This window comes from Apteryx mantelli, chromosome 13 (genome assembly GCF_036417845.1).
Source record: "Apteryx mantelli isolate bAptMan1 chromosome 13, bAptMan1.hap1, whole genome shotgun sequence".
Classification (NCBI taxonomy): Eukaryota; Metazoa; Chordata; class Aves; order Apterygiformes; family Apterygidae; genus Apteryx; species Apteryx mantelli.
The window spans coordinates 24724893-24752867 of record NC_089990.1 but is presented as its reverse complement, the minus strand read 5'-3'; the positions used below and the strand labels follow the sequence as shown (position 1 = coordinate 24752867).

Here is a 27975-nt window from a genome sequence, read left to right as displayed (position 1 = left end):
AAGGGTTTCTTATTTGCTTAAACAGATGCATCTCTTTCATCAGGTAACAAACCCAACCTGGGTCTCAAAGCATACTCACCAACTGCTAAAGCCTGCTACTGTGTGAATGTTCTGTACAGAGGGATGAGAAATAGTAATCAGCAGAAAAAATCAGCTAATCATGTAGTGAGTCCTGTGCCAGCATTCACTTTCTGGCTTGTGCAGGAGCACATACATCAGAATAGCCTGTTTTGAAACTCTGCCTCTTCCTTTTTAATTTAGTACTTTGCAAAAAGTGACCTTTGCTATGAAATGCCCTATAGGGCTTCCTACTGTAAGAGCTACTGGCAAGTGCTGTTTCCCATATCTTGTTCTACTTAAGCCACTTGCAGTGGTTGTCCTGTAGGAAGACACTGAGTGCTGAGTTGCATCTTCCTTTGCCAGCAACCAAGAAATTGAAATTTAACTGTGAAATCAAGATGAAAGGTAATGATTAATGTTTGTATCATCTAGGTTGGAGCCCTGTGTAGATAAACACCTCCAAAGGAAGTCCCTTGAAGCTGAAGGGTGGAAGCAGTATGGCTGTGGCTGTCATGAAAAGCTTCCTTCCTCAAACAAAAACAAATTTACTCAGGCTCACTGTTTGTAAGGCAGATCTATTTCAGCACCATAACATTTTATTAAACTATACTAATCAATCACATTGATGGCAGGGAGAACATTGCTATTAGTGCATATTTTCTGTACTAAGACTGTATTAATGGCCCTCTAGCACTTGTGAGGAAAAGGACATCATTTAAACAGAATCCTTCATATCCAAAGAGACAGTAGAAAACTTTTCTACAAAAACAAGGGCAGTTGGAACTAGAACTAGTTGAAATAGATCAAAGGGAAATGCTTCAAGAGGAATTAGTCAGGGAGCACTATTTCAAAGAAACCAAACACCTACCTTTTTCAGGAACCAGTGGTTGTTAGCTTCCTCTGAGACATGAAGGTGCTGATAAACAGCAGTTTTTAAATAGCATCCACCTGTCCCTGCAACTGCCTGTTCACAAACCCACACAAATATTGTGTACTGCTCCTTCACTTGTGAACTGACTACTGTGATGCACACACTCAAATACAACACCTTGAAGTGTACTACAGTTATAAAAACCAGCTTCATCTTCTAGAACAAACAATAAAAAGTAGCAGAAATACATTCTATACAGAAGTAAAAAAAAAAGTTTCAGACAAACAGATTACACCAGGTTGAATTTAAAAAGTCTTACTTCTAACAAACACCTATACAGCTATTTCTAGTCTCCCCCACCCATTGCTATGCAACACACCATAGCAACAGGTCAAAGCTGCTTGGTGGCATGAACAAGCCAACCAGTAACCTTTAAGCAAGCCATCCTCATTAGTGGGTCATGGGTTTCTGCTGACAGGCCTTCCAAAGGACTGCAAGTTAGAGGCTCATAAGAAATAAGGCTAGTTTCCGTCTTCATGTGAAGACATTCAACCTTCAGTAATGTTTTGAACAGTAGGAATAAAGTAGTCTGTTCCACCAGTTAAGTGGCTAAGATCTCAACAAAAATAAGTTTGCATTCAAGAGGCGAAGAACTATACAAGTCAGTCCCCAATGTGATGGGTCTGGTGAGAAGAGTATTGTTTTAAAATAATGTTCTCATGCCCAGCCAGCTGGGGTTCTGCTTCACACAGGTGTTTGGCAGTGCATCAGCTCTTTGGGTTGTATCAGTAACACCCATCCTTCCAGGAATCATCAGCAGTTGTCTGACTGGTCTTTGCCGATTGAAGAAATCTGTTTTGAGAGACAGAAGTCACTAAGCATTACAAGAAGCAAAGTTCTCAGTAGTCTATTGCTATACACAGGAATGCTTGCTTAAGGTTTCAGTTTACATTAGGCTTCTACAATGTCCATCTTATCACAGTGTCAACAGCTGCCTGCCTTAGGCAAACCGTTGTACTGTCACACGCACATGCAGCTTGCACATCCCATGTACCAGGCAGCCACCAGGACAGACACAGCTGCAGCAATTTCAGGTAACTCAGAAATTAAGTGAACACAACTGGATACTGAAACAATGACATGTTTATCCTGCTCTGTTAAGTTAATAACACTGTTGGGGGGGGGCGTTCCCATGAATGAGTCTGGAGGAACTTTTTTCTGCAAGTGTGACTAAAATAATCAGGTGATTGTAGAATACTACTGGAAATTAAGAGTTTAAAAAATTTCTTTCAGAGTATTTAATAAGCAGATATAGGTCAATCTTAGGCTACAAATGGATAATAGAAAAAAATCAACAGTACAATATGGCTTATTAGACTGATACTGCCTCAACTTAAATTTTCCTCAACTCAAAAGTTTACACTAAAATTGCATTGAAAAGAGCTTGGGGAAAAAAAGAAAAACAAACAAAAAAATTTGACAATTTCATAGAGGCTGCTACTTACCAAAAAATACCAGCGCAGACCTACGCTAAATTATCTCCTACAGCTTCATCCGCTAAGACTGTGGGATCTGAGAATCAAGCTATGTTTTCAATGTTAGACATCACCAATAACTGATCCAACTGAATACTTACTACATGCTTTAAAATAAATCTGAGATTAACACCACTTTATAAAAAGTATTCCTAATCCATGAAATAAAGGTAAATGTTCAAGTCCATGATGCTTAGTCTCACACTTACCTCTTGGATGGTGGTGTCAGTTTACTCTTGGGCACTGAAGTTCCTCCAACAGACGTTCGTGCTTTCACAGGTGAATTTTTAGCTACAGTGACTATATTACTGCTTCTAGTAGTAGAACTGCTACTGGAAGAGCCCGTACTAAGTGAAGAAGTCTGAGGCTTTCGAACTCCACTGACAGGACCTGCGTAACTGCAGGCTTTTACTGGCTGCCTGGGTGTTAACAGAGAGTTTGTGCATGACCCTGTTTTCATTGATTGTCGCACCGTCAAAGGAGATTGCCCAGCACTGGAGGAATACCTGAGCTTACTGGGAGCCAGACCTAGAAATGGAATGACAAAGAAAGGATAACCCAGTTGACAATGCTATCTTAGGAACACTTTCGGATACTGGGCCTTTTAAGGGCCTCAGTTTTAGTCAAGTAGGTTAAACAGACAAAAGGAAATCAAACTTGTTCTATGAGTGCTGTTGTAATTAACTCACTTGTTGATGGTTGCTGAATTCTTGAAAGTCGACTGCTTGGCACCTGCAGATCTGATTCCAAGCTCCGACTGCTCCTTACAGACTCCAAAGCTCGAAGACTTGTTCTAGCCAGGTTGGGCATACTGTGGCGCATCTCCTCTGAAATCAAGAGCAAATTCTCTATTTGCTGCTTCTGGTAGCAGTCAAGATGTATTATGGTTTAGGCTATCCCTAGGCAAACGTAAGCACTTAAAAGTAGACAGGTGTGTGGCTAACTTCTAAAGTAGCTTCTATTAAATAATGTTTTTTGAAACATATGGTTCAAATTATTTTTATTAACACATACCAAAAGCTCACAGATCAGCTTACCTTCAGTGTTTGCATACTTCAGGCGGTCTTGCATCGGACTTTGCACCGATCTCCTTGGGGGACGGATACGAGAGGTAGATGCCCTACTATAATCTGCACCAGAAGAAGGGGACTGACATCGGGGTGAACTGAGTGGAGACGGTGAATATCTGTGAGTGCTACGGTATGACAGGGAACAATCGTAATCATCCTCATCCTCAAGGCTGTATGTATCAAACTCCTGGTCACTGTAGGTCCCTCTTCGCAGAGAGTGGAGGGAGGCACTGGAGCTGCGACGTGATACAGAAGCAGAGCTAGAGGCGCAGTCCTGACGGAGACCTGAGGATACAGAGCAACGTGGCTCAAATTAATGCTTTAATATAAAATAAAAATTCCTTACCCTTATTCAGAAGCAATACTGTTACCAGATATTCCTTTCACCTTGGAAAAAGAGTCAAGCTAATATAACAGTCTTTACTGAAGACACAGAATACAGCACATTGAATCTCTTAACTGGAACAGTGTCACCCATATAAAGTACTGATTAATTAGAGCAAAGAGTTAATATTCAGATTGACCTGAATTACTCCTGATGTTACACAGACAAGCAGCTGTGCTTGTAGACTATTTTGCCCCGCAAGCTGTGTCAGGTTAACTATGTATAAGTCTAATTAACAATATGAATATTTTACTTCAGTTAATTATACACCCACCAGCATTTCAACAGGTTGAAACAAAAATTTCAACTTCTGGCTCCAAGCGAAAACACACCTACCTTTTTGTTAGGGTTTACAATATATCTGCCTAGTTTATTTACAGGGGAGAACCCAAATTATGCCTCTATGTAAAGTCTTCTTGCCCAACAAAATACAAGGGTCTTCTTACTATAATTAGTTTAGCAAAGTGGTTGAATGAGCTTTTGAGAAAGCTGTCAGTTAAAGTTCTGGAAAAAAAACACTTCTCAGTGTATTCCTTTCATCGCAGGGATGAAAACAAACATCACCACACACCTCCCTTCATGATATAAATATGAAAAGTTTACATCATTCTGAAGATGATGTAATTTTTTCATACTTCACTGGAAACTTTGTAATGTGACAGGATTTCCTTGGCATACTTTTTGAAATGATTACAAAGCATAAAAATATATGAGTTTACAAAGAGGAAAACCTGCTCTTTGATTTATTCACTTTAATAGCACTTTTATTCAGTTACACTTGAGTGGAATCAAGTTAAAAAACAAGATCTTACATCTTTTGCTCTGGTCTCATATTTCAATTACTATGTCATAATATTTTTAAATTTATAAAAGCACGGTACTAAATGGAAATACATGTCTTCCAAACGAAGAATGAACTTCATTCTCTATTTCCAGTAAATCAAATTAATGATTAAATTACACAGACCAACAGATCCAACCACTTCATTCCACCTTGATCTTGAATGTGATTTAGGTAAGGTCCTAACTGAAGTCAATAAAAAGCTTATCAATGATTTAATGGAACTGGATCAGGTCCCTGAAATCCGCACACACTGGGAAAAAGACATGTTTTATGCTTGGTTAAATCTGCCAAGCAGTCTCTGAGCACTTAACCAGAGAAAAGCTTAAGTTATAATTCCAACTCTTTCAGTTTTAGTACTCCTGAACTCTTGGCACTCAAAACAGTGCAATAATACTTGCATCTTCTGCGCAATGAGCAATTTCTAAAATCCAGTTCTCTAGACTGCTTCTACCACAATTTCAGCCTGCAGTTAGGCATTAGGGTTATAAGTTTCCCACCCTCATCATTTGTGGTATGACAAGCAGTCACGCAGTGAACAGGAGGTGGAAGGAGAAGAGAGTCTGCTTCGAAAAACAAAAACCTACACCCCCAAAATTTTGCTAGGTTATTTTTTCCACCTGGATCAGTTCCCCAACCTGATGCACCCTGCAGCCATGCAGCTGCTTGCATTGGCTCGATGAGGGGACAGCAACCTGACCGGCAGCTGCGAGCAGCTGTTGTTTAAACTGCCACTCCTATGAAACATGGACTCGTGAAACTTCACCCATGCTTCAGCAAATCTCATTTGGAGCAGAATATTTTTGAAGGCCACATGACACCTACACATTTAACCAGGTTTTGTTTTCGGATAACGCTTTCAGAACTATTCTCTGCTTTAAGAAACGTATGTTCAGAACGTTTCACAACTGAAGTGGCAGTTGGGGTCTTTAGATTTTTAAATGAAGCTCCTACAAAAAGACAATCATTTCAAATAATCTATTAAATCTTTTTGTTGTTGGGGGAGCAAAGGACAGTAGTTGAAATCCATCGACATTTCTAAAACTGTAAGATGTAGGAAATTGCTGCCACGTACTTTCTTCCTGAAGGCGTGCCATAACCTGGACATCGGTCAAGTCCTGCAGTTTATATCCCATGGAGATGGAGTCATCAGATGTACTCAGCTCACTGTCCACAGACGACTGAGAGCTCAATGCAGAATGCATGCTCAAGTAACCTTTAGGAGGGAGGAGGAGGAGGAGGGAGGAACAGAAAAAGCATTTAGACATCCCCATACAAAACAAGAGTGAGCAGCAGAATATTTTCTCCAGTAATAAAATCAGTGCTGGTGTGAAGTTCAGTGTTGAGGTGCAGTTGCTAGAAATAAGAAGTTAGCAATGATTTGAGAACATAGTGCTCAGTATTTTAACCTGCAGCTTTCAGGAGGCTGAGAGTCTTGGTGTGGGGACTATATCACAGGCTTTTGTTCAAAAGAAGGCAAAGGGATGCTTAGTAAGTTTGAGCTTAGAAGCATCTTTCAAAGATCAGTATTTAACGTTTCTGCCTATTTTGAGAAGGGGGCTGCTACTGGCCTAGAGATCAAGCAGCGAGGTTGCACAAAGTGTCCGCTACCATGTTTCGAAGCAGTCATAAGGAGTAATAGGATCCAAATGGCTTTCAGAGTACTGTACCTCAAAAAATGGACATGCAATTTACTTATACAAAGTAGAGTTTACACTAGATTTACCCCCCACTCCCATTCCTGAGGTTTACCCATTCTCATCATAAACCAAACTGAAAGCTCTTACAGGAAAGGACATAACTTGTTCTTACAGCAGGTCATGGAACCTTTACTATCACATTAATAAAAAACAAGCTGGAAGGATCTTCCTACCATGGTGTCTTTTCATAACACAAGCATTAGAAAGAGGAATGAATCATTTCCCTTCCTTTAGATAAAAGCATAAAATCATCAAGTGCAAAATTTTACCTATTAGTACTTCTTAGTAAGTGAAGCAAGTCAGTATTTTCCACAGTACAAAACTACTACTACTTGTTGCTGAAACAGTAAGACAGCAAAAAGCCATATAACTTGTGGGTTATACTAATATACTTGTCCTTTGAACGCGGACAGCTTGTAAGCAACCCCATATGCAGAAACATTGAGTCTGTTGGTTTTTCTCAAATACTTTTCTTCCTGGTGACCAGGAGGAACGTTACAGCAGAAAGAGTGAGCCTGTTGCACCACCTAACAGCGAGCACATCTCCATCTGCAGATGGCAGGCAGAAGCAGGCGATATTAGGAGGTCCTGCTACCATACCATCGAGATTAAGGTTTGGCCTGGAGCAGTATCATTTTGCAAGCAAGAACTGGTCAGTAGTTAGTATACGAGCATACCTCCATCTTCCTTTCCCATTTTAAAACTACCATACTGCTTTATACAAAAGACATTACTAGAGAAGCCTTTGGAAATAGAGGTAGGGATTACTGAGCGTAAAATCTCTCATGGCAAACATGTGCCTAACTTGTCAGAAGTTACAAAATACTGTAACATGCTGCTAGCAGAAGTAGCCCTAGAACATGGGCATAATACCATGCAACTTGCAGAGCTATTTTAGAAGAGCATCTAATTATCTGAAAGTAATTCCAAGACAGGGTTGTAATTAGTACTGCATAGATTTAGACAAATGAAGAAATAAGGGGGGGGGGGGAACCAACAATCTGACAGAAGATTGGATAAAGACGTAGATGTGCAAGAGCCTTTCTAAGAACACTTGACATCACTTCAGCTAGAGTAGGATTAACAAATACAAATCCTGTTCAGACAGGGATTCAAGATCATCACTTAAATAAAAAAATCAGCTAGTAGGCTACAAAGCATCAGCAGACAAATCAAGAACATAAGTCAGCCTCCCAAAGCATCCATATGACATCACTCACCATCTACCTTTACTTCAGCTCATGCACTTTTGTCAGATGTGTTCCTGAATTTAAAAAAGTGTTTACATGTTGAAGGCAGTACACTTACTGAATAATTCTCAACAAGGTTTCTCCAAGTGACACTGGAAATAAGAAACATTGTCTGTTCTAGGCAAAGTGTTTAAAAACCATTGCTGAACATCACTTTCAAACAAGGGCTAATTTCCCGATGGAGAGGAAGCAGCAGCAAGTTCTCCCCATTATTTCTTCAGGATTTTCTTTTGCACCACTTGTCAGAGTACTAACAGATGGCACAGAAAACACACAGTTCAAGTCCGGGGCTTACCCCAGACTTTCCACGTGGACATTGATCCAACTGCTTTTGACTGGTGTGCTTCAGATTCCTCAGCTGAAAAGGCATAAACTTTTCCCAGTTTCAAGATGCTGATATATTGTGCTGCCAGAAGCGCCAGCGTGGTGTAAGGCAGGTGTGTGTCAAACACATACGAGCTCCAGATCAAGACACGCCAGTCTCAAGACTGAGCTACTATATAACATAGCCCTGTTTGCTTTCTTTTGGTGTTAAGAAAAGACACTTTAAGCACCCGAAGTAAAACTAACATGTTGGTACGGGTCGTACCAGTAGGAAGTAGTATAATGAATAACTTACAGCACTCTCTGAAACATGCCACTGACCAAAAGGACAAGGCTAAAGTGCTCTGAACTGAGCCACAGCCAGCAATAAAATGTGCACGACAACCCTGCCCTGGGAAAAGGACAACAGATTTATCTTGTATTAGTTACTGATCACAGTGATCTTAATAACATCAACACACTTCTCTTTCTGGTAACTCCAGAAAGGTTTTCAAGTTATTCTTAAGTCAAAAATAATCAGGGAAACTACTCAAGTCTCATCTCTTGACTAAGTATGTGCTGGTCTAGTTCTGTTGCGACACCTGTGCTTCAATCTCTCAAAAGAAATGCCAAGGATGCAGTAACGTAACCCTTACGGTACAGATATGCATTAGTCCACTTGACTTACTGTATTTGTATAGCACAGTCCAGTGTTAGGTGATATAGTTTAAGTTTAGACTTTTATTCACATTACTTTGGAACTCTTTGCAGCAAGACAAGCACAGAAAATAGTCTCCATAGAAGAGAAAGTGGCATTAGATGGGACGGAAGAAACCACAAAGTTTTTTAAACTATAAAAAACTCTCAGCGACTAACTTGGAAGTTATTCATTAGTTGACAGAACAACATTAGTATAAAATGGGTCAGAAAATAAGAGGCTAAGATACAGAGGGGAAAAAAAAAATCCTGACCCATTCTCATACTGTAACAGAACACTTTCAGAGGTAAAAAGGAGGAAAAATACAGCTACATCAGATTTTCAGTGGCTGAACAGTCCTGGAAGTTGCACAGACACTTCAGGTTTACACATCAGTAAAACAATTTTGTATGAAAATTAGGTCATTATAGATCTAGTTTCAAATCTTGAACCAAAAGAAGACATAATCCCAACTAACCTCATGAAAAAAACATACACACACAAAAAACCTGAATGCACAGATAAATGAAGTATTTTAAGGAGATGTTTTAGAGACTTTGTTTTCCCCTGAAGAACTCAACTTGCAGAAATAATCAGTTTTACATGCATCTCTTCTTTACTAAAGACATAAGCGTTCATTCATACCTACAGGTGAAAATCAACAGATCCCGAAAGGACCTGCAGCTGTGAAAACATCCATATGCAAGAATTCTTTTTTTTTTTTTTTTAAGGTTCATTTAACATCAAGTTTCAAGCCAGCAACCGTTAAACATGCTTTATGTTTTTAAACATGCAAATTAGGAGGTAGCAATTTCCACAAAAATTAACCAAACAAGGAAGCCTCATTTGACACTAAGCCAAGAGGCAAAGCATTTCTAATAGCAAACTGAGCATGAACTACATCGAGGATAAACGATGCTATTGAAATAGCCCGTGAGGACTCCTCAGGCAGCAACTTAAAAGCAAAGCCAGACCGGAGGCCAAGACAGTTAGGAGAAGTTTCACTGTTACACCTATAAACACATCAAAAATTCCTGTTACAAGTCAGAGTTGCCTCTAAGTTAAGAGCTCTGACTCCAAATACAGTAAAGTCTGGTGAAAAGCTTTTGCTATTTCATGTTCAGTTGCTCACTCAGTCAATTTAAAGACATGCTCTGGAAACTACACCTTTTATCTTAAAGCATAAAGCTGTTTTTTCTTGCCTAGATTTATATTTTTAGAAAGAAACTTCAAACTCTCAAGCCAAAAAAAAAAAAAAAAAAAAAGAATAATCCAAGTAACTCTATATTTATATAGTTAATGTATGATAACATTATTCAAAGAACGTTTTTTTCTTTTGGCCCCAACAGCTCTTTTGTATTTTGTGTCATTTAAATTAGTACAATTTAAAAATATATAGAGACAGTGTTATAAAACCAAAAACATTAAGTAAGCATAAGACATTTAGAATGCAAGGAGGTTTTCTCCCACGTAATAAATCAAACTAAGGTTTTTAATGGGGCATATTAAAAAGGAGAAAACCCCACGGGTGGCCTTTATCTCTCGATAAATTTTCCCTGTTCCTTGCCTAAAACGGCCCATTAGTAATCCTCCTTGCATTTTAAACACCAAAGAGGTTTGCACTGCTCTACTGACATGCCATACCTGAGCTGCCACAGGTTAGTAGTGCTTTGTTAGTCGATTTGAGATGCCCGGGAGAGTTTAGCGCATTGCTACAGGAGCCTGTCTCTGTATTCAAATTATGTGCACTTGGTGATGCCAATGGACTGCAATACAGGTTTTTCCATCTACTGGCTAGAAGGAAAAATACAAGAAAGCCATAGAGGTTATCATAGTACTTCTAAAAAATAAAGAGCATAGGATAAAGAAAGGCATCAAGTCAAACAAGATTAAATATTATAACTGCTGTACTTTGAATGAGACATCTTGATGGTACCAGTTACAAGACACACAGAGCAAAACAGTACCTGCTTCCTCGCTCTATCTCCCCCTTTAACTTGTTCTGACACTTCTGAAGAATTCCACCAACAACTTATAACAAACTTAGCTTTCAAGAAGACATACATCTCTGAAAGTTTTAATTCTGGTCTTCAAAGAGGACTATTGTCATAAGTATCTGTTGCTTTCATACCCCATCTTCATTTAAAAAAACTCCATTGAACTTTATGTTTAAACATGTATTATTCTGAATTTTTAATGGTGGAATCAAAACAGCATTCAAGTACAAACACTATTACTTAAGCTTAAAAGGAGAGCAAATGAATATGGAAAACAACCATTTTGAAATATTTATTCAACACAGACTTGCATATGAGTTAGTGAAACAACCAAAAAGAGGTAAGTAGCAAAACTCAGTGCATCCATGCTTACTGCAGCTGGAAATAAGCAGCTGCAACAGTACGGTAACGACTGCGTCTATGACCTGTGTGTATTCAAGGGACTGCTGAACTGCCCAAACCCTTGCAATTTAAAAGCAGCAGCCAAGAAAATAATGATAATTTACTGTGTAGGTGTCTGTGGGGGCACGGGTTTATAGAAATATTAGATCAGACAATATTTTCATTAAAAAGGACTGATAGAGTAGATATAAAGCCTGATAAAATTCAAAAAGAAAACACAAAGTTAATCAAATTAAGCGTCATTCAAATTTTTAAGTGCAGCTGGCTTATACAAGTAAATGAAAAAGGTTTTCAAACCACATTCAGGTATCTTAAATCAGGAATTTCAAGGTCAAACTCAAAATAAGCCTGATTATGGGCAGTGCTAAAGGCACTGTTAGTATGTAAATTTGAAAAGTAAGTGGCCTCTCCGACTTCAAATCACTGAGGCAGAATTACTGGTGAAACTAGAATCAACATTACTGCATTCATACAGAGACAAAGCTGACCAATTCAAACCCCAAGCAGACTACCACCCCAGGGCTGTCCAAAAGCTGGCTTTCTTCAGCACTTAAGATGATCAATGGACTTCAAAATGTTAATTCTCTCTCAAAAAAAGTCACTTTCTCAAACAAACTGCTAACCACAGTATTTGGATTCAGATTTTCATGACTCAAACCAGACAGATGGGGTTGCGACATGTCCTGCTTTGCAATGCTTTTCACCAACCAGTTGTTAGAAGAAAGCAATAGAACGAGTCATCCCACCAGCTGCAGGGTAAATCACAGCTGTAACATAGGAAATTTAAAAAATATAGAAGCAGATTACTTAATCACTTCAAATCCCTCACTGTCTTACCTATTAGAGATTCAGCTCAGGACTTGCACATTTTAAATAGAGGAACCAGGAATGTATTTGAAAAGACAAAGGTAGGATATCCACCAGATGGTTTACCAGCTGAGGCAGTATGGATATGTATCAACATAACCACCTTTCAGTTTTAGAATGAAGTAAACTATACATTTATTCTAGCAGCTCTTGAATTAGTGAAAGGCTAACATGGAACCGATCATTTTGTGTTCTGATAAAGGGGAAAGCAAAAGAAAAAGAATTAGGTCTAAAAATAATTGCCTTTAGAAACACTGAACACTAGATTTTTATTTTATTTTTTTTTACATAGAGAAAGCTCTTATAGTTTCATATAATTTTCCCCCTAGAAAGACATTTTTCCTCTATAATTTTATATTAAAAACATTTAAGTCTATCAATCAATCATGTCATCAATTAAGAGTCTGAAAACACTAAAATACATTTTAGGGTTTAGGCTCTGAACACATTAAAACAAAGAAAGGTGATCAATTTGGCGTTAGACTTGAAATACCTATATTTGCAATTTTTTTTAAAAAAAGAGGCAAAACAAAGTTACATTTGTTTGGTGCATTATTTGCAATCAGCACTGTTTTCTTAATGTTTACAAAACAATCTCTTACCTTCATCAGTTGATATAATACCACTGTATATCAAAAGCAGAGAGGTTTTTATGCAGTGACAAACATGGCTTTACAAACATGCACTAAAACCACAACATCTGAAGGTGCTATCGCCGCAGATATTCTCAAATACAATGAACTGCAAACTTGATGTCTCCTTCATTTTACTATTTCTTCGTGATTTAAAGTATATAAGCTGAAATAAAAGGAACTTGAAGTAGCAACGCTAGTTTACGTACCTTGGTCAAGTCTGTTTATAAGGGTTCGGCAGGCTGCTTCCGTCTCGGGACTGGGATTGTCCAATACCTGTCGGCACCATTTTAAAGGTGAGCCCGTTTTCTGCTCTCCAGTTGATCTTCTCGGGGACACATACAGCCTTAGAGCAAGGATTGAAAGAAGACAGTGTAAAAGCTCATTAAGCCAAAGCATACAGCCACAGAAGTAGCATTTCCTAAAGTAAACCTAACACTAAATGATAGGAGAGTTTAAAAAAAAAAAAATTTCCATTTATTAGGTTTAAATTGTAAACTATGATTCAAACCACATCTACTATTATGAGTTAAATTCACTTAATGATGGCTCGACAGAGAAAGTGCACAGCCTCTACAAGGCAAGCTTCAACCCGGGGTAGAAGAATACTACTGGAACACTGAGTTGTCTGATAGTAACTCTGAAGTTACACACCAAAAAAATCACATTAAAAACCCAGGTGCGAATTACACTGTCATCACTAACCACAGTTAAACCATATCACCTGGGTCCACTTTCTTTGAGAAATTAGTATGCAAACCATGCTTTCATGAAGTGTTCAATAGTGCACAGGTGGTTCTAATTTTTTATATCAAATTGAACTTCTTTTAAAGATCTTTAATAGTATTTCTCTTTTGTTAAAAAAATAAACAAACCAACCACACAGCTCCGGATTTTCCACCTGTACTGCACTGCAGACAACATCTGTGTCATCTCTTCCAACAGCATCTCTCTGGGACACTAAATGAACGGTATAAAGACGGATCACAGACTTCTGCGACAAATGCAGGAGAGCAATACCGTGATTTTAATTAGAAGCTTCAAAAGTCTTCATATAGTTAGTATGACCAGTACGCTACCTTTTCAATTTGTTTTGTTAAGTTAGATGAGTTCTCCTAAAGTTTGTGTCAGTTCTAACACACTTAACATACCATTTTACATACAGATGCAGGAGTAGCCTTACATATAAACAGATTTGATCAGCTTATAGCCCCAGACTATTTACAACTGATGAGTAAAGTAGCATCTTCACTGTATTTCATAATTAGAAATTTCTCTCCAGAATGGTTAAAGGGTATAGGAGCCACACCGAAAAGCAATGCAAGAATTTTACTTACACATCCAACATTCATAATTTCAAAGTCATAAAAAAACACCAATAAAAAGTATATATTTTAAAGTATAAACAGCAACAAACTTGAGAAACATTTGTAAGGAAAAAAAATCAGCATTGTATACATACAAAACTTAAAATGGATCTTAAGTCTTGTATGTCATTTAGTGAAAAACGATCTCACATAGAGCACATTGAGATCTCAATCAATAGCATGTCAGAGGTGAACTATCTTTGAAGTAAGAAGCGTAGTCACTAATCCAGTTCGTCCACAACGACAGTAAGTTTCCTGGAGATAATAATACATACCTTACTGTTTAAATATTGGACTTCCAACTACATAGTCTTAATAGGCATATGTCAATATATTTTGCTGTGCTGTGAATGCGTTCTGTAGCTGTGCAGGCTACAGAAGGATATTTAATACACTGTTCCACTGAACTCATTCAAAGGATCATAAAAACGATTCACAGGTAGGAAAGTAAGCTCTATGGTGACAGACTTTGAGAGCTGCAGCCGTGCAGTTTATCAAAGAGTCTGAGAGACGCCTGTCAGTGAACATAGAGGGGGAAAAAAGCAGCACAGAGGAAATTTCTGAAAACAAACTTTTTTGAACTGATTAACAAGGCCATAAGATTCTCAAATTTCCGTTTTCAACTATTGAATTTGTCCACCACAGAAATTCTTAGAATTAAGGGTACCAAAAGAGGTGGAAGACTTGCGAGCTCTTTGAAATCTAGGTATTGAATACCTTTCTAGAAGAGAGATGCTTTGAGAAGACATTCTTTGGACTGAATGCACAGGAATCTGATCGTTAAGTTCAGTTGTCCTTTGCAGGCAGGAAGCCTGTGGCTCTCAAGCCTATCTTTCTCAACAAGCTGAGATGAGCTGCTTGCATGGCCTTCAACAAGCACAGTAGTTACATTTCTGCATCAAGAAAATTCTCAATGCAGGCTTCATGGTTCATAGTCTCCCGAGAGTTACAGAGATTTTCTATGCACACAATCACACAATGAAACTCGTGTTTTTCCCAGCACCATCTACCTCTCAAACATCAAATCCAATACTCCTTTATCAGCTGCTGCCAGGTAAAATGAGCTTTAAAAAGCTTTAAAAAATCCTCTTGGTCATCAGCAAACCAGCTGTAGTCACATTTGATGCAACTGATTTAAATAGCTCCCAAAAGCTGTCTGTCCTTTGGGAGGTTGTTGTCCGCACACAGGTATAAGCATATTTCAGCTTTCTCAGTGCAAAATCCAGCATTTGAGCATAAAAACAATCACGAGGATGGTTTTAAGATTTCAAGGAGTCTGCACGCATTTCAATTCCCTCCTACTCTCTCTTCTGGCTTTCAGAAAAATGTAGAGCTAATGGCAATAAATTGTTATATTACTGCAACAAGACTCAAATCTTTTTCCCCAGTTACTCTGTCTCACTCAGATTTCTCATGTCTAATTCATAAAATATCCTATCCCCAAGAAAACTAATATAAATCTATAGATATTTTCATAATTATACCATAGATTTCTAAAAAAAAACCTCATTTTTAAAAGTTTTAGGAGCATACTACTGAACACTCAGTTTTCAGGTGCCCAATCCATGAAAGCATCGATGTTTGTCCAAGACAAAACATACAAACAACTACAGTATTTAAAATACTGTACTTGCATCCAAATGCCCATCTAACCGTTTACCCTATCTCCAGTTAATAGCAGATAGGTAAGGATAAGCATAAAAACAGATCTATCGATACCCAGAAAGATGTCCCATAGTTTCACAGTTTGGGGCTATCAGATTTGAGCATGTCCATATGCAACAGCTCCGATTTTTTTTTCCCAGTGAATCCATCTAATTTGAATCTATATCCACTTTGATCATCCACAGCACCCTATTGCAATGAGTTCTACAATGTACTGACATGTCGTATGAAGAACTACCTCAATTCACTTGCTTTGAAACTGTCACCTGCTACTTACAGTTGATATTTCCCAGTTCTTGAAGAAGGAATAGGGACGGAAAACAATTATTCTCTATTGCCCTCTGACTTGTCATTCATGACTTTATATGACCTCTATTACATCCCAAAATCTGGCCAGACACCTCCTCTTCAGGGTGCAGAGTTGCAGTCTCTTTAGTCATTTGTCAACAGAAGCTTTTTCATAACAAGCTTTACACAAAACCACAATAAAATAGTCCAAAAGTTAATTTGGTATTGACAAAATAAATGATGAGAAACATGAACACAAATACTCTTGAAAGTGCAATGCTATCTATAGTAATCCAATAGAACAGCAAAAGCAAAGAGCTCTCTCTCTCTCTGGATTTATTTTACAGTTCAGACCAAAAAAAGCAGCAATAAAATAATCAAACAAAAACGAGGTCAATAACCTCCTTAGGGCAGATTGTGCTGTTCTTCACATATTTTAGGTTAAGAAAGAAAAACCTTGCTCTACTTTGGGAAGTTCTTGTTCTAGCCAGCTCCTTCGGAGTGGTTGCTTATAATCGTGTTTGTACCTGGGACTATAGCAGCCAAAAATTATGATGCTGGTGTGATCGCTGAAGCCTGTTTCTTCGTGGAGCAGGCCCACATGCCTCATAGGGCGTAGGAGTTGCCTGCACTGTGTCAGAGGACTCATTTTTCAACCAGCAAGTCTATTGGCAAAAGATGGTGGCACTTATAACTTCACTAAACACAATTAAGCAAGCTCAATTCAGTTTTTCAGAACATTGCCAGTTACTTCATAAAAAGAGATGTCTTTAGAGGAACTCTGGTTTGATTTCACAACATCAGGTTTGTTATTTTGCTTTTTAGACACTTGGAGAAGAGTTTAACGCACTTACCAAGCTAATTTCTTAAAATACACTAGCATAGCTTATTCTTTTGGAACACTACAAATGATCAACTTAGAAACTAAAAACACTAGCCCCGCAAACATAAGCGAACATTTTTCCCAGACACAATATTATGGACTAAAATCACTTTTTGCTAGAGGTTCCCCCCACACCCACCGGTTTCACCCTCCTTTAGCCACTTCGGCACAATTGCCACAGCAACAGAGAAAAGGTTCATACAGGATCACATTTCTAGCTTAACTAAAACAAGCCCTCTTCTTCTGACAGAAGTTTATAAAATAAGCTGAATTCATTCTGCTCAGTTTAAAAGTAAGAAAAGTTTTGGCAGCTTTATGCTTTAAATAGATTTGTCAGGATAGCTTAATCCAATAAGCACAGGAAAAAAAATGTATTCAGGCATATCCTTAAATATGCATAAGAATTCCAGTTTATGAGTAAGCTGAAGTATGTTTTGGTTTAACAAATATCCAATCGCTGAATAAGTTTTACCTTGTATTTTCTTCCTACGACTCTGCAGTTTGGTATGAAGTAAGTTTTATTTAAATGGCAAAAGGTTCTGAAGATACTTTTGTCAAAATTCTAATGATGATTAAGAAGCTATTCAAATAGTTACAAGGCCTAATACAAAATTCAGAGAGTAAATGTTTGGGTATATATTCTCAATCTAATATACTGGGTATTTCCTGTGAACTCGTTAAATATGAATGAGGCGCTTTTTTTAGCTTCTGTGAGGAAATTATTAGATAAAGCGAATCTAGTTTCTGCTTACTACTATATGTGTTTCTTTTCCCCCATATAAAGCATTTTGGGAAATGCACCTCTGGTAAGAGGCAAGTAGTTTCAGCTGTGCAGTGAGTGCAGTATGAGATTATTCTTCCATTAAGAATGTAGGCTACTCTACTCAAAAATAAATTCGTGGGGGTTTTGTGGTTTATTCCAACATACTCCGATGTATACTAAAAGCAGAACCATCCTCTAGAGAGGGTATTTTTCTTTTGGGGTCAATGTCACAGGAGAATTTATGAGAGTGAATAGCCTCTAGTGTTTAACTTTTAAAGTACTGCATTTAAATTAAAAATCCAAGAATCTAGAAAATACTGTAAATGACAACTTTTTCAACTTACACGCCACACTAAAAATAAATAAATAAAAAATAATGCTTCTTCACAATTTAGTAACACATCAGATCAATTATAAGAGTGTAAGCCGGTATTGTCTGGGAACTTAACATTGCAATCAAGCAGCGTATTTACACAAGTCAATCTATAAAACATAAGATGAGTATTTAGACTACAGAAAGATCTATAACTAATAAATGTGTACAATGAATTGCAAACAAACCTTAGTTTTCAAGGCATGAGCTTGATTATACATCTTCTATTGCACTTATCACCAGTAGCCATAGCAGTACCATGAACAGCATATATTACACTGATTTGGGAATTTGAGTTATCTATATCAATGCAAAGCAAAGGAAACCGAAGGTAGCTAAATACATTTAAAACCAATTTAGACTTACAAGATATGCCTCTATAAAGCACTAAGAAGGCAACTAAGTTCTTCTATAAAGCACATTTTCAACAGATGTGTTCATTTTCCCTTTCCTTTATGTACCCTACTTCAAAGACAGTTGTTTTCAGAAGACTTATATCTGTGCTTCCACTGTTCCAGTCTCAAATCCAACACTAGTTTTGAACAGAAATGCCAACACCTATGCACAGTATTATGGAAAGCAAAGGTGAAAGGACTGTCCAGATCTCAAAATGATAGAAATGCAAGAAAAAAGGAGAAAAATGGTGGGAAAAAAACCCTTCTACAAACAGAAACAGCATAGTAGCTGCTCAAGTTTGAGCAGTCTAAGCCTTTATTCCCGAGACACAGAAACTGGGAAGAGAGAAGAACACTGTAATCTCAGAAGCACCACCACTTTTTCGTGTCTATCTAATGGCTAAACCTGCTGAGCAAAATACCCCAAATCTAGTCACTTTAGCCAAAGAAGCTCTAAACACCACATTAGCTTAGTTTCGTGACGCAGCCAGCAGCCTATAAGACAATCAAAGGGTACCTGGTGGGACAATTTAAGAGTCATTATACATATGCTGCATAAGGATGCTGAACAACATCTGCAGCAATTTGCTGCAGCGATGTAAAAAACTTTTCCTCTTACGCTGTGGCAGATAGATCATCATGCCCATAACTTACTTGACGGAAGGAACCACGAGTCAAAACCTCAAGTGTTTCAAAAAGAGTCAGCGATTTTAAGTCTCCTCCATCGACAGCAGTTTAAACTAAAAGGTCGTATTTTGCACACAAGGGTCGGACAAGCATGTAGATTCTTCCTTCATCTTACTCTACTCTGGCACTGGTAATTACTGGGCAAAGAGACTGCTGATGGTAATACTATCTTAAAGTTGCACAGAAAGGTTTGAAGGAGCTCACCTACCCAGAGACTGTGCACAGCAAGACAGACATTACAAAAAGCATTGTTAACAGCTTACTGCAGCTAACAAAGAAATAATACTCTATTAAAATAACCTAGAAAATCAAGAAGTAATATTTTCAATAATTCTTCTATACATTACTTAATACAATAAAGCTAATTGATACAGTATAAAGAATAGCTTAACAGTTTTTCATAAGACTACCAGTCTGAACAATTAAAACTGAAAATTACTGTTTCAAAGTCATGCAGAACGTTGTTGGCAAACAAAGATTACAGGCAAACTGCTGCATGGCCTTTGGAAGTGTATGAAGTGACTATATAGACATTAGGGAGAAAGTTCTCCACCAAGCTACAGGTACAAAGTGTTATGTTTTTCATGATGCTATATTAGCAGGATACCTGAATTCTGTTCTGAAGCCACATCCTCATTTGGTGGAATTTCTCAAAAAAAACCTCATTCCCATCTCTGACCAGGCAACAAGCTAAAAGCGACGATATCCTGCAACATGTTGTACTAAATTCCATTAAGACATTAACAGAGAAGGACATTGAACGCTGAAAACACACACTCCCATGAAGCTCCTAAGCAGTCACTTATATTTGGGCAACTCACATTTCCTCGTCCTACAAAGACTCCCTATTTGCTGTGTTGAGCTCCTGGACTCAAACAAGAGACAGCAGAACACGAAGGTGAAGGAGGCACAGTCCACTTTCAGTTGAAACACATGCATTTGGGAAGGAAGAAGATGCAAGGCAAGGATGCAACAGCAGCACACCGATTCATCTAAGTGGTACATGGATTCCCTCCCCTTTCCATCCCACAAGAAAAACACCACCATGAAAGGCTGACTAGACCTGTACAGTCACCTAGGCGCCCCTCATATTTGACATATTCTTCTAAAAGGAACTCACCAAAAGAAGCTTCAAAAGATTCTGCACATGGGTTTGCTTGTTTGTTTTTTAAACACAGAAGAACATACATAAAAGACAATTTGAAGACCTGTGCTAACCTGTTGGCTGTTTTGTCATCAGAATCTAGAATTCTTACCACTAAGACGTTCTTTGAACAATAACAGTAGCAATACTGAGGAGTCAAGACACTCTTCCATTGCATCCAAGTGAGCAGTTGTAGTTATTTAAGGCAGCGGGGAGGAGAAGTACTCATTCTACCAACATAAATTAATAATTAAAGGAGACACAAAAATAGTCTAATACAGTAAGAAAGACAAATAGTACTAAAAAAGTTTAATAATCTTTTCACTTTTGCCGTATCTGTCTACTTTTCATCCAATGCCACATTAATAAGAACTCTTTATATTTCAGAGGGGGCTGGAATTTAAAACATTTCATCATAATTCCAAGCCAAAATTCTGTCACCCAAGTCTTACTAGGGAAAATAACTGACAGTTGGCAAAACACCAAACAAGTCGCATAGGTATACCTAACAAAATGATCAATGCAAATCAGCACAAGAATAATAATAATCTAAACTCACAGAAAAGCACAACTGAATTCCTACATGTGGGGAGTTTGTCAGAATGACAAACGCTAAGGAAGACAAAACAAGGTAACACTCCATTGCAAGTGTATCTTGTCAGCTCCCTTCTATTAAATTACAGTTTTTCTCCAAACAGCTTAGGAGTTAAAGTGCTTTGAAGTGTAGCATAACAGAGGTAACTAGTAACTAAGTGAGGGCAAAGACTAGTAATGTCTAAATTAAGCCTCAGGTTGAATTTGACAGCACTGAAAGGCGACTTTCACATGGACCGATTGTGTGTCATGCACATTTACAAAATTTGAATATCTATTTGAAAAAGTGACATACAAAAATAAGTCAAGGTACGGACACCAAAGAAGTACAGAGTTAGCTACTGCATGTGATGTAGTAACTCATGTTTCAGGTGAGTTCAGTCATTGCAATGCTGCTTTTAAAGACTAAAACAAAAATTTAGAGAACATAAATATTGCTGAAGCAAAGGGAAGATGCATCATCACCACAGATAGTGAAGAAATGAAGAATATACCTGTATCTGCAGAGAATACTAACAAATCCTCTGATCCACTCCTTTGTGCTTCAACCTTGGCCCTCCTAGAGCAAGAGGTTTTGCTATTGCTACTTTAGCTCAAGTAGCAAAAATCCATGCAGTAGATTTAACTAGTGGTTTCAACCCTATTAAGTCACACGGGCATCAACACAATACTACAGTAGAATTTATCTTAAAGTTTGGAAGCTTTTTTAAAGCTGGAAGAGTGATATAAAAATATGAAGAGAACATTAAGGATGGAAAAAGAAATCAGGAGCTTAATATTTAAGAAAGGCCAGCCTTGTTGTTCCAACACTTTACGACAGTGTTTTATTACACGATCACACAGATTAAGTGCTCTTGTTCTCAGAGCGAATGAAGCAAGACCCACCTAAAAAGTCTCTAATCACATATCCTAACACATAGATGGAGTGCTGCTCAACAAAAGTTGCACAGAATAACAAAAATAAAATCTCTTTTTGAAAGCTTCCCCCCCACACACACACTCGTTAAACAGTTTCATGCTTTAAGAGAACGTAACAGGAGCTCTTAGTATTCTTCAAGGTGTAAAACATCACCCATCTACTAGATGACATTAAAGAAAAGGTCACAAACCAAAAGGACTGGGTTAACAGGGTTACAATTCTACCAATTTAGCAATGTCAGTGAAAAACAAAGTCACTGGGGATTTCTCAAAAATTACCAAGCTACATAAATATCCAAGCACACATGATATATCTTAGTATTAGCTACAGGGTTTTTTTTCCCCTAATGCATAATATTAAAAAAGGGATTGCATATATACGCCAGTATAGTAAGCTATTGTTTTGACTTATATGCTGTTTAATGCACTTTGATATTACTTCCATCCAGGCAGCAAAAAAAAAAAATCTCCCAAATCAGCACAGCCACCTTATTAAAAATCCATACAGCATTAAGGTTTTGTTCAAAAAAAATACACACAACCACTGATATCTGGCTATTGCTCATACCAAAACATGAATATTTGCAAAAACAATGTGAGATGTGTTCTTGTGAAGAGAATTTAGTATACTTGGCAATAAGCAGAGGCATATATTATTGATGTTATGTAGATTATTAGCACCCTACCTTCAATTTTACTGAGGAGCTGCAGAACAAGAAGTCATCATAAAAATGACTTCTTGCTTTACCAGGTTTGTTGGACAAGAGGAAAAACAAAACAGATTCAAGTAATACAAAATGATCATAACTAATTTATTATAATAGTACTGGCACACGTGCCCACAATTCTTTGTAATACCATCTTTATTTAAGTTTTTGGGGGCATCCATCAGTTCCGTGCTTTCTACTGTTTTTAATACACTGACCCATAGCAAACAAATCTGACAAAGTGACAGAGATCTCAGAAGCACCAAGATCCTACAAGGTCTAGGGGAAAAGATACTTGGTAAAGGAGAATAACTTTATTAGCAGCCAGTTCAAGAGAATTTTAATAAACTCAGCCTCTGAGTACAGAATCTCTCCTGATTGCATTTGACAATGCTCGTTGTCCCTGTAAAACCCAAGCTGCATCTGGTTTCTTCATCAGGACAGTACAGTTTGAAGAACCTTTGCATGTGTGCTTCTCTGGTCTACGACATAAGAAAAGTAGTTGTTTCATAAACACAGAAATAACAAAGCCTAGTTTCCAAATTCAATTTGTTAAACAGATGTTCTTATTTCCAAAAAAAAAAAAAAAAGTCTGATCTAAATACTATTTAAGCATGCTAGAGTTTAAGTGATCAAATTTGACCCAGTATCCAGTTTTTGCAAGAAAGCTTGCCAAGAAAAAAAAGGAAGACCATCAGTGGAAGTTAAAAATCAAATAAGAAGTCCCTTGCACCATTTGTAGTCAGAAAAAAATAAAGCTTTCCAGGAGTGGGAATGAACTTTCTGAATGCCCCCCGCCTCCTCCCCCAAAAACCTATTAGAAGAAACTCAGTTTTGAAGAGCACTTAACTTTATACATTCCTTTCCAAAATTAATTAATATTGAAAATCAATCTCCCCTCACTTTGTCATCTGAAAAAAGCTTTCTCCTTTTTTTTTAAATAAAATCTTGAATTTAGACTAGAACTGATGTTATTACATTATTGAGCTCCATTCCATGCACAAACAAAAATTCTTTGCTGATAACAGCTAATGAAATTTTAGACTTTAAGACTTGCTTTGTATTGAACAACTTATAGTAGAACTGCATCTTCAGTGCATCATCATCCATCTCCAGCTAAAAATTTTGGGACAGTTTGCAGATCCCTGAAGCTATCCTATGAAGTCTTAAAACTAGGAACTGTGTGTAAAATCCCAAGTCAGAGCTATTGAATGGGATGAAATTAGCTTTAGACTTTAACCAGCTTTGAAAGGGCAAGGGAAATTATTTTGCTGATTTATAAAACAAGATCTAAACAAGGCTGCTGGTGAACTGGAGAGTCCTACAAAGTAAGGTCCATTATGGATTACATCACTGATCTGTGTCAGATCATGTCTCTGAATAAAAGAGCAGGTTAACTACAGAAACAATATTCAGGAAACAAATGGTTGCCTTCTTAGATAACAGTGAAAGCCACAAATTCCAGGTGGGGAGAAGTAAAAAAAAAAAAAAAAGTAATCCCAGGTTTCAGTTGTGAAAAATCTTATTTTCTTATTAGAAAGTTTTTATTTAAATACAATATCTGCAGCTAATGCACAAAATTCAAGAACTCCATTTTTCCTTCATCTGTGTACATTATACATAAATAAACTAACAGGGAAAGCACGTTTTCTGTGCTTACTACAGTAGCTTCAGGAAGTAAGCATAGAAGGAGAAGCCTTATAGTTAAACTGATTCAGAATAAAAAGTGTTTTCGTGTTCATTTTGTTATGGCACAGTGGTCTTAGAATGCAATTCTCATTATTGGCTGTTCTTATTTTTTTCTGTACAGTGCTTTCATTTTAACAGCAACCACTTTATTCCTTTAAAATTATTGCAATAATTATATCCAAACACAGGAATTCACAACTGCATCAGCAATCATAAGTTCTACATATTACTAAAGTTTGGAAATACATACCAGCTATCTTCTTCTTCATTGCAATTTTCAAGTTCTAACAGTTTCACTTCATCCAGAGCTGTATTATTCAAAAAGTTTTCTAGATCGCCACATTTTCCATTTGGATTTTGTTCATTTATTTTAACTGAGGAATCAAGACCTGCGATGACCAAATTTCCCGTAAGCTCTGTGCTATTACTTGTATCCATATGTAAAGAACACCTAGTATTATCAGCAGTCTTCATTTCTGCTTTATACATGTTAGAAGAAAGTTCTTCAATAGCAGTGTTACAACTGTATTTCAGTTGGGCATCTATATCTTTTTTTAAGCAATTGTTCTCTCCCTCCTCCTTTCTTATCTTGCTTAATTTGTTCTGCAGATCTACCATTATTTGCAATTCTTGCTTCTCAGTGATAGCATTGATGCTGTTATTAATTTCCATTCCATTAAGACCGGAGTCATGGTTATCCACACCAGCATGGATCTCGCTCGGCATATTCATCCCAAGCATACTTCTGCGGCTCCTGGTTCTTAGGTGCTGATTCTGGATCTCAAGTCTCCTCACAAGCTCCTGCAGCTTTCTCACCTCCTCTAGTTCTGAGCCAACCTCATCAGACGGTGGGTCTGTATCGGGGCCCATTGCAGAATTTTCTGTTGAGTCTTGCTCTAAGTCAGGCTCCAGGGCATGATCCTGCTGTATTACTGGGGCACTTCCAGGAACTACCATCATCCAAAATGCGCAGTTTCACTGCAAGAAAAAAAAAATATATATATATATATATATATAAACTTCATAAAGATGCACAATATTTTAAACAAATTAGACTTAAAACACCAAAAAAACTGTCTTTTATAAGCATAAACTAATGATATTAGGATAAGCGATGACTGAAGGTAATCAAAATCAATTCAAAAAGAACAAAAAAGATTAGTATGAAACAATAAAAAAATACTTATATGAATCCTCAAATGGCTCAGACGTGCAACTATTATGCCACAAATTAGACTGAATGAAAGGAAGCTGATCTAATCACGCATGATAGTTTAGTTTCCATCCGTAAACACATGAAACACATGAGAAAAGCTCTGATTGAGCGAAGTCAGGAAACATAATTAGCAAGTGCTGACGTCAGACAATGACAGCATTAAGAAAATGGTAAAAACACCCTTTGTTCATTACCAGGTTTATTCTGGAAGAGCACAAAAATACCTTGAAAACATTTCTACGTCAACTTCTACCAAAGTCTGTGCAAATGACATTAAAAATGACTAACAACAGGAGCTTCTGTTACTATGATATATTAAAATAAGCATAACTAGTGTTTTTATTGGCATTTTTTTAAACAATTGAAGAAACAGAGGCAAGCTCTCTAATACAAACACAGGAAGAAGATAAACACAAAGAAATAAAACACACCACAGATTACAGATTCCAATAATTGTTATGAAATGAAGCCCTCTCTGATTTTCTGATTGCAAATACTACTATTTATCTTGTGGTTGAGTTGACCGAAGAAGAATGCATAGAGAACCATCAGACAGCTTCAAACCGCATATGTATTCAAATTTCCCCAAAGCCATAAAGTAATACTAGTGCATAAATGCATATTCTTTATCATTACCTTAACTACCTATGTCCTGAATACAAATAAAAGGTCTGTGGCGAGACATTTAACATGCACCCTTACCAAGTAATTAAGCAAACACTGATTTTTCCCTACTCTAGTGATTTACACCAGTTAACTTCCAGTTTCAACGCGTGTATTTATTTCTAAAGTGACTCTTCATCGAAAGCCCCTAATACGAGATTAATGTTCTGTGTAGCAAATAAAATGGACATCCCCCTCCAAAAAAAAAAAAAAAGTTAATATATTCCATTTTGTGGGGGAGGGAGGGGACAAAAAACAATAAAGATGGAGTTACAGGAAGCAGTCAAATCAAAATGAAAAAGATTTGAGGCAGGTACAACTGCATTCAAACTGAGGTTTTTGGCTCTGGCCTAACCACTTTTCCCTCCTCTCCTTGCGGTCTGGAAGTTTCTCCTGTTTTTTAAGGCCTAACTACCAGCCGGTAGAGGAAACCACATGAGTTAACTGTTACACCAAGTGCACAAAGCAAACAAGGTAAAGGCCTCCCCCTGACACACACCAGTTTAGCATCCTTCAACTACTTTGTTGCTTCTAACAGAAGCAGCTGAATACATTTCCTGGAAAATACTTCTTTATCTGACAGCGCTTTATTTTGGTCATCTATGGAGAGGATGAAAATTAAGGCATGGATTAATGAATCTGAACAGCGTTTACCAACGGCTGTATATGAACCCAACTGACTGCAGCGCATTTTAAACGCAGCTTTAAAGTCATACGTCCAAGAAGGATTGCTGAAGTTGTTTTGACTTGGGGAGAAAATTACACTTGTAAGTAACAGGCAATTTAATACTTACTCATAAGCTTATTTCAAAGAGTAACAACACAAGCATAATTTTCAAAGGCATTTAACATCTATTACTCAGTAACTCACTGAAGAAACACCATCAGGGAATTTAAGATTTCTTCTGTCGAAGTAAAATACACAGACCAAGGGGGGAAAGTAATGACTTCTGTCACCCGGATAAGCAGTTCCCTCAAAGACTGAAGAGGAACAAAACTGTATTTTCCTTCACAGGGGGAAAGAAGCAGATTAAAAAGGTTTAGCCTTTCCCTAAGCCCAACACCTCTTTAAAAAAAAAAAATCACTAAAACTGACAAATAAGCAGCTGCAACGATATGAAGAAATATCTGTGAAACTTCAGTCCATTGCACAATGCCCTGCAAAAGAAATCCCGTTACAAGCAGCAGTCAGCGCGGAGATAATAACTTGGACTTCTTCGAAAAGACATCCGGGTTTTCAAACAGCAGGTTGCCGGGCTCTCCGTGCGGCAAGACACGGCCGAAGGGCGAGAGGTGCCTCCCCGCGCCCCGGCCGCGCTCCGGCGCCGCTGCCCGCGGCGCCCTGCCCCTCGCGGACGCAAAACGCTCCGGCCGCAGGCGAGCGCGCAGGCGGCAAGCGCGCAGGCTGCCCCCGCGCAGCCCCCCGCCGCCGGCGCCGCAGCCCCCCCCGCGGCCCCGCCGCCGCCCCGCGAGGCGCGGAGCCTGGACAGCTCCCGGCGAGCGGGCACCGCTCCGGCCCGGGAAGGGGGAGGGATGGAGGCGGGGGGCGGGGGAAAATGGGCGCCACAGCGGCGAGGGGCGCGGGGAGGAGGCCGGGACCGGTGCAGGGAGGCGAGCGGCGGGGCGGCACCGCGCCGCGCCGGCGGGAAGGCAGGGGAGGGGGGAGGCTCCCGGGGGACGGGGCCGCGCTGGGGCACCGGGGTGCGGCACGGCCCCTCACGGCGCGGGGGCGGCGGGAGCTGCCCGCCAAGAGGCGCTGCGGGGGGCTCGGACGCGGCCGGCCCCCACCGGACCGGACCGGACCGGACCGAGCCGCGGGCTGCGGCCGCCCTCACCCCCTCGCGGCCCCTCCCGCAGTTACCTGCGGCCGCCGCCGGCGGGTCGGCGATGCCCGGGCTCCCGCCGCCTTTCTCCGGCTACGGTTGGAGCCTCGTTCGCCGGGCGGGGGGAGGGGGCCGCTGCCGCCGCCGCCGCGCGCGCATTCGGGCCCCGCCCCCTCCCTCGCGCCGCCGC

At 38.8% G+C, this 27975-nt stretch overlaps 1 protein-coding gene across 4 annotated transcripts; it reads right to left on the bottom strand.

Annotated features, from left to right (window-relative positions):
* Positions 1-5: 5 nt before the first annotated feature.
* LOC106489855 (SLAIN motif-containing protein-like) lies at positions 6-27948 on the bottom strand. 4 transcript variants are annotated; one of them, XM_067304419.1, is made up of 10 exons: positions 27824-27948; positions 26834-26969; positions 24334-25061; positions 12820-12956; positions 10357-10506; positions 5838-5978; positions 3504-3821; positions 3156-3293; positions 2676-2994; positions 6-1783 (listed from the first exon to the last, which is right to left on the bottom strand). In XM_067304419.1, exons 3-10 carry the CDS (start codon positions 25041-25043, stop codon positions 1717-1719), a joined length of 1980 nt encoding a protein of 659 aa, XP_067160520.1. In that variant the 5' UTR covers positions 25044-25061; positions 26834-26969; positions 27824-27948; the 3' UTR covers positions 6-1716. The 4 variants fall into 4 exon arrangements, with proteins under 4 accessions (XP_067160520.1, XP_067160519.1, XP_013804572.2 ...); XM_067304418.1 differs by lacking the exon at positions 26834-26969; XM_013949118.2 differs by lacking the exons at positions 26834-26969; positions 27824-27948 and adding an exon at positions 27059-27283.
* Between the last annotated feature and the right edge of the window lie 27 nt (positions 27949-27975).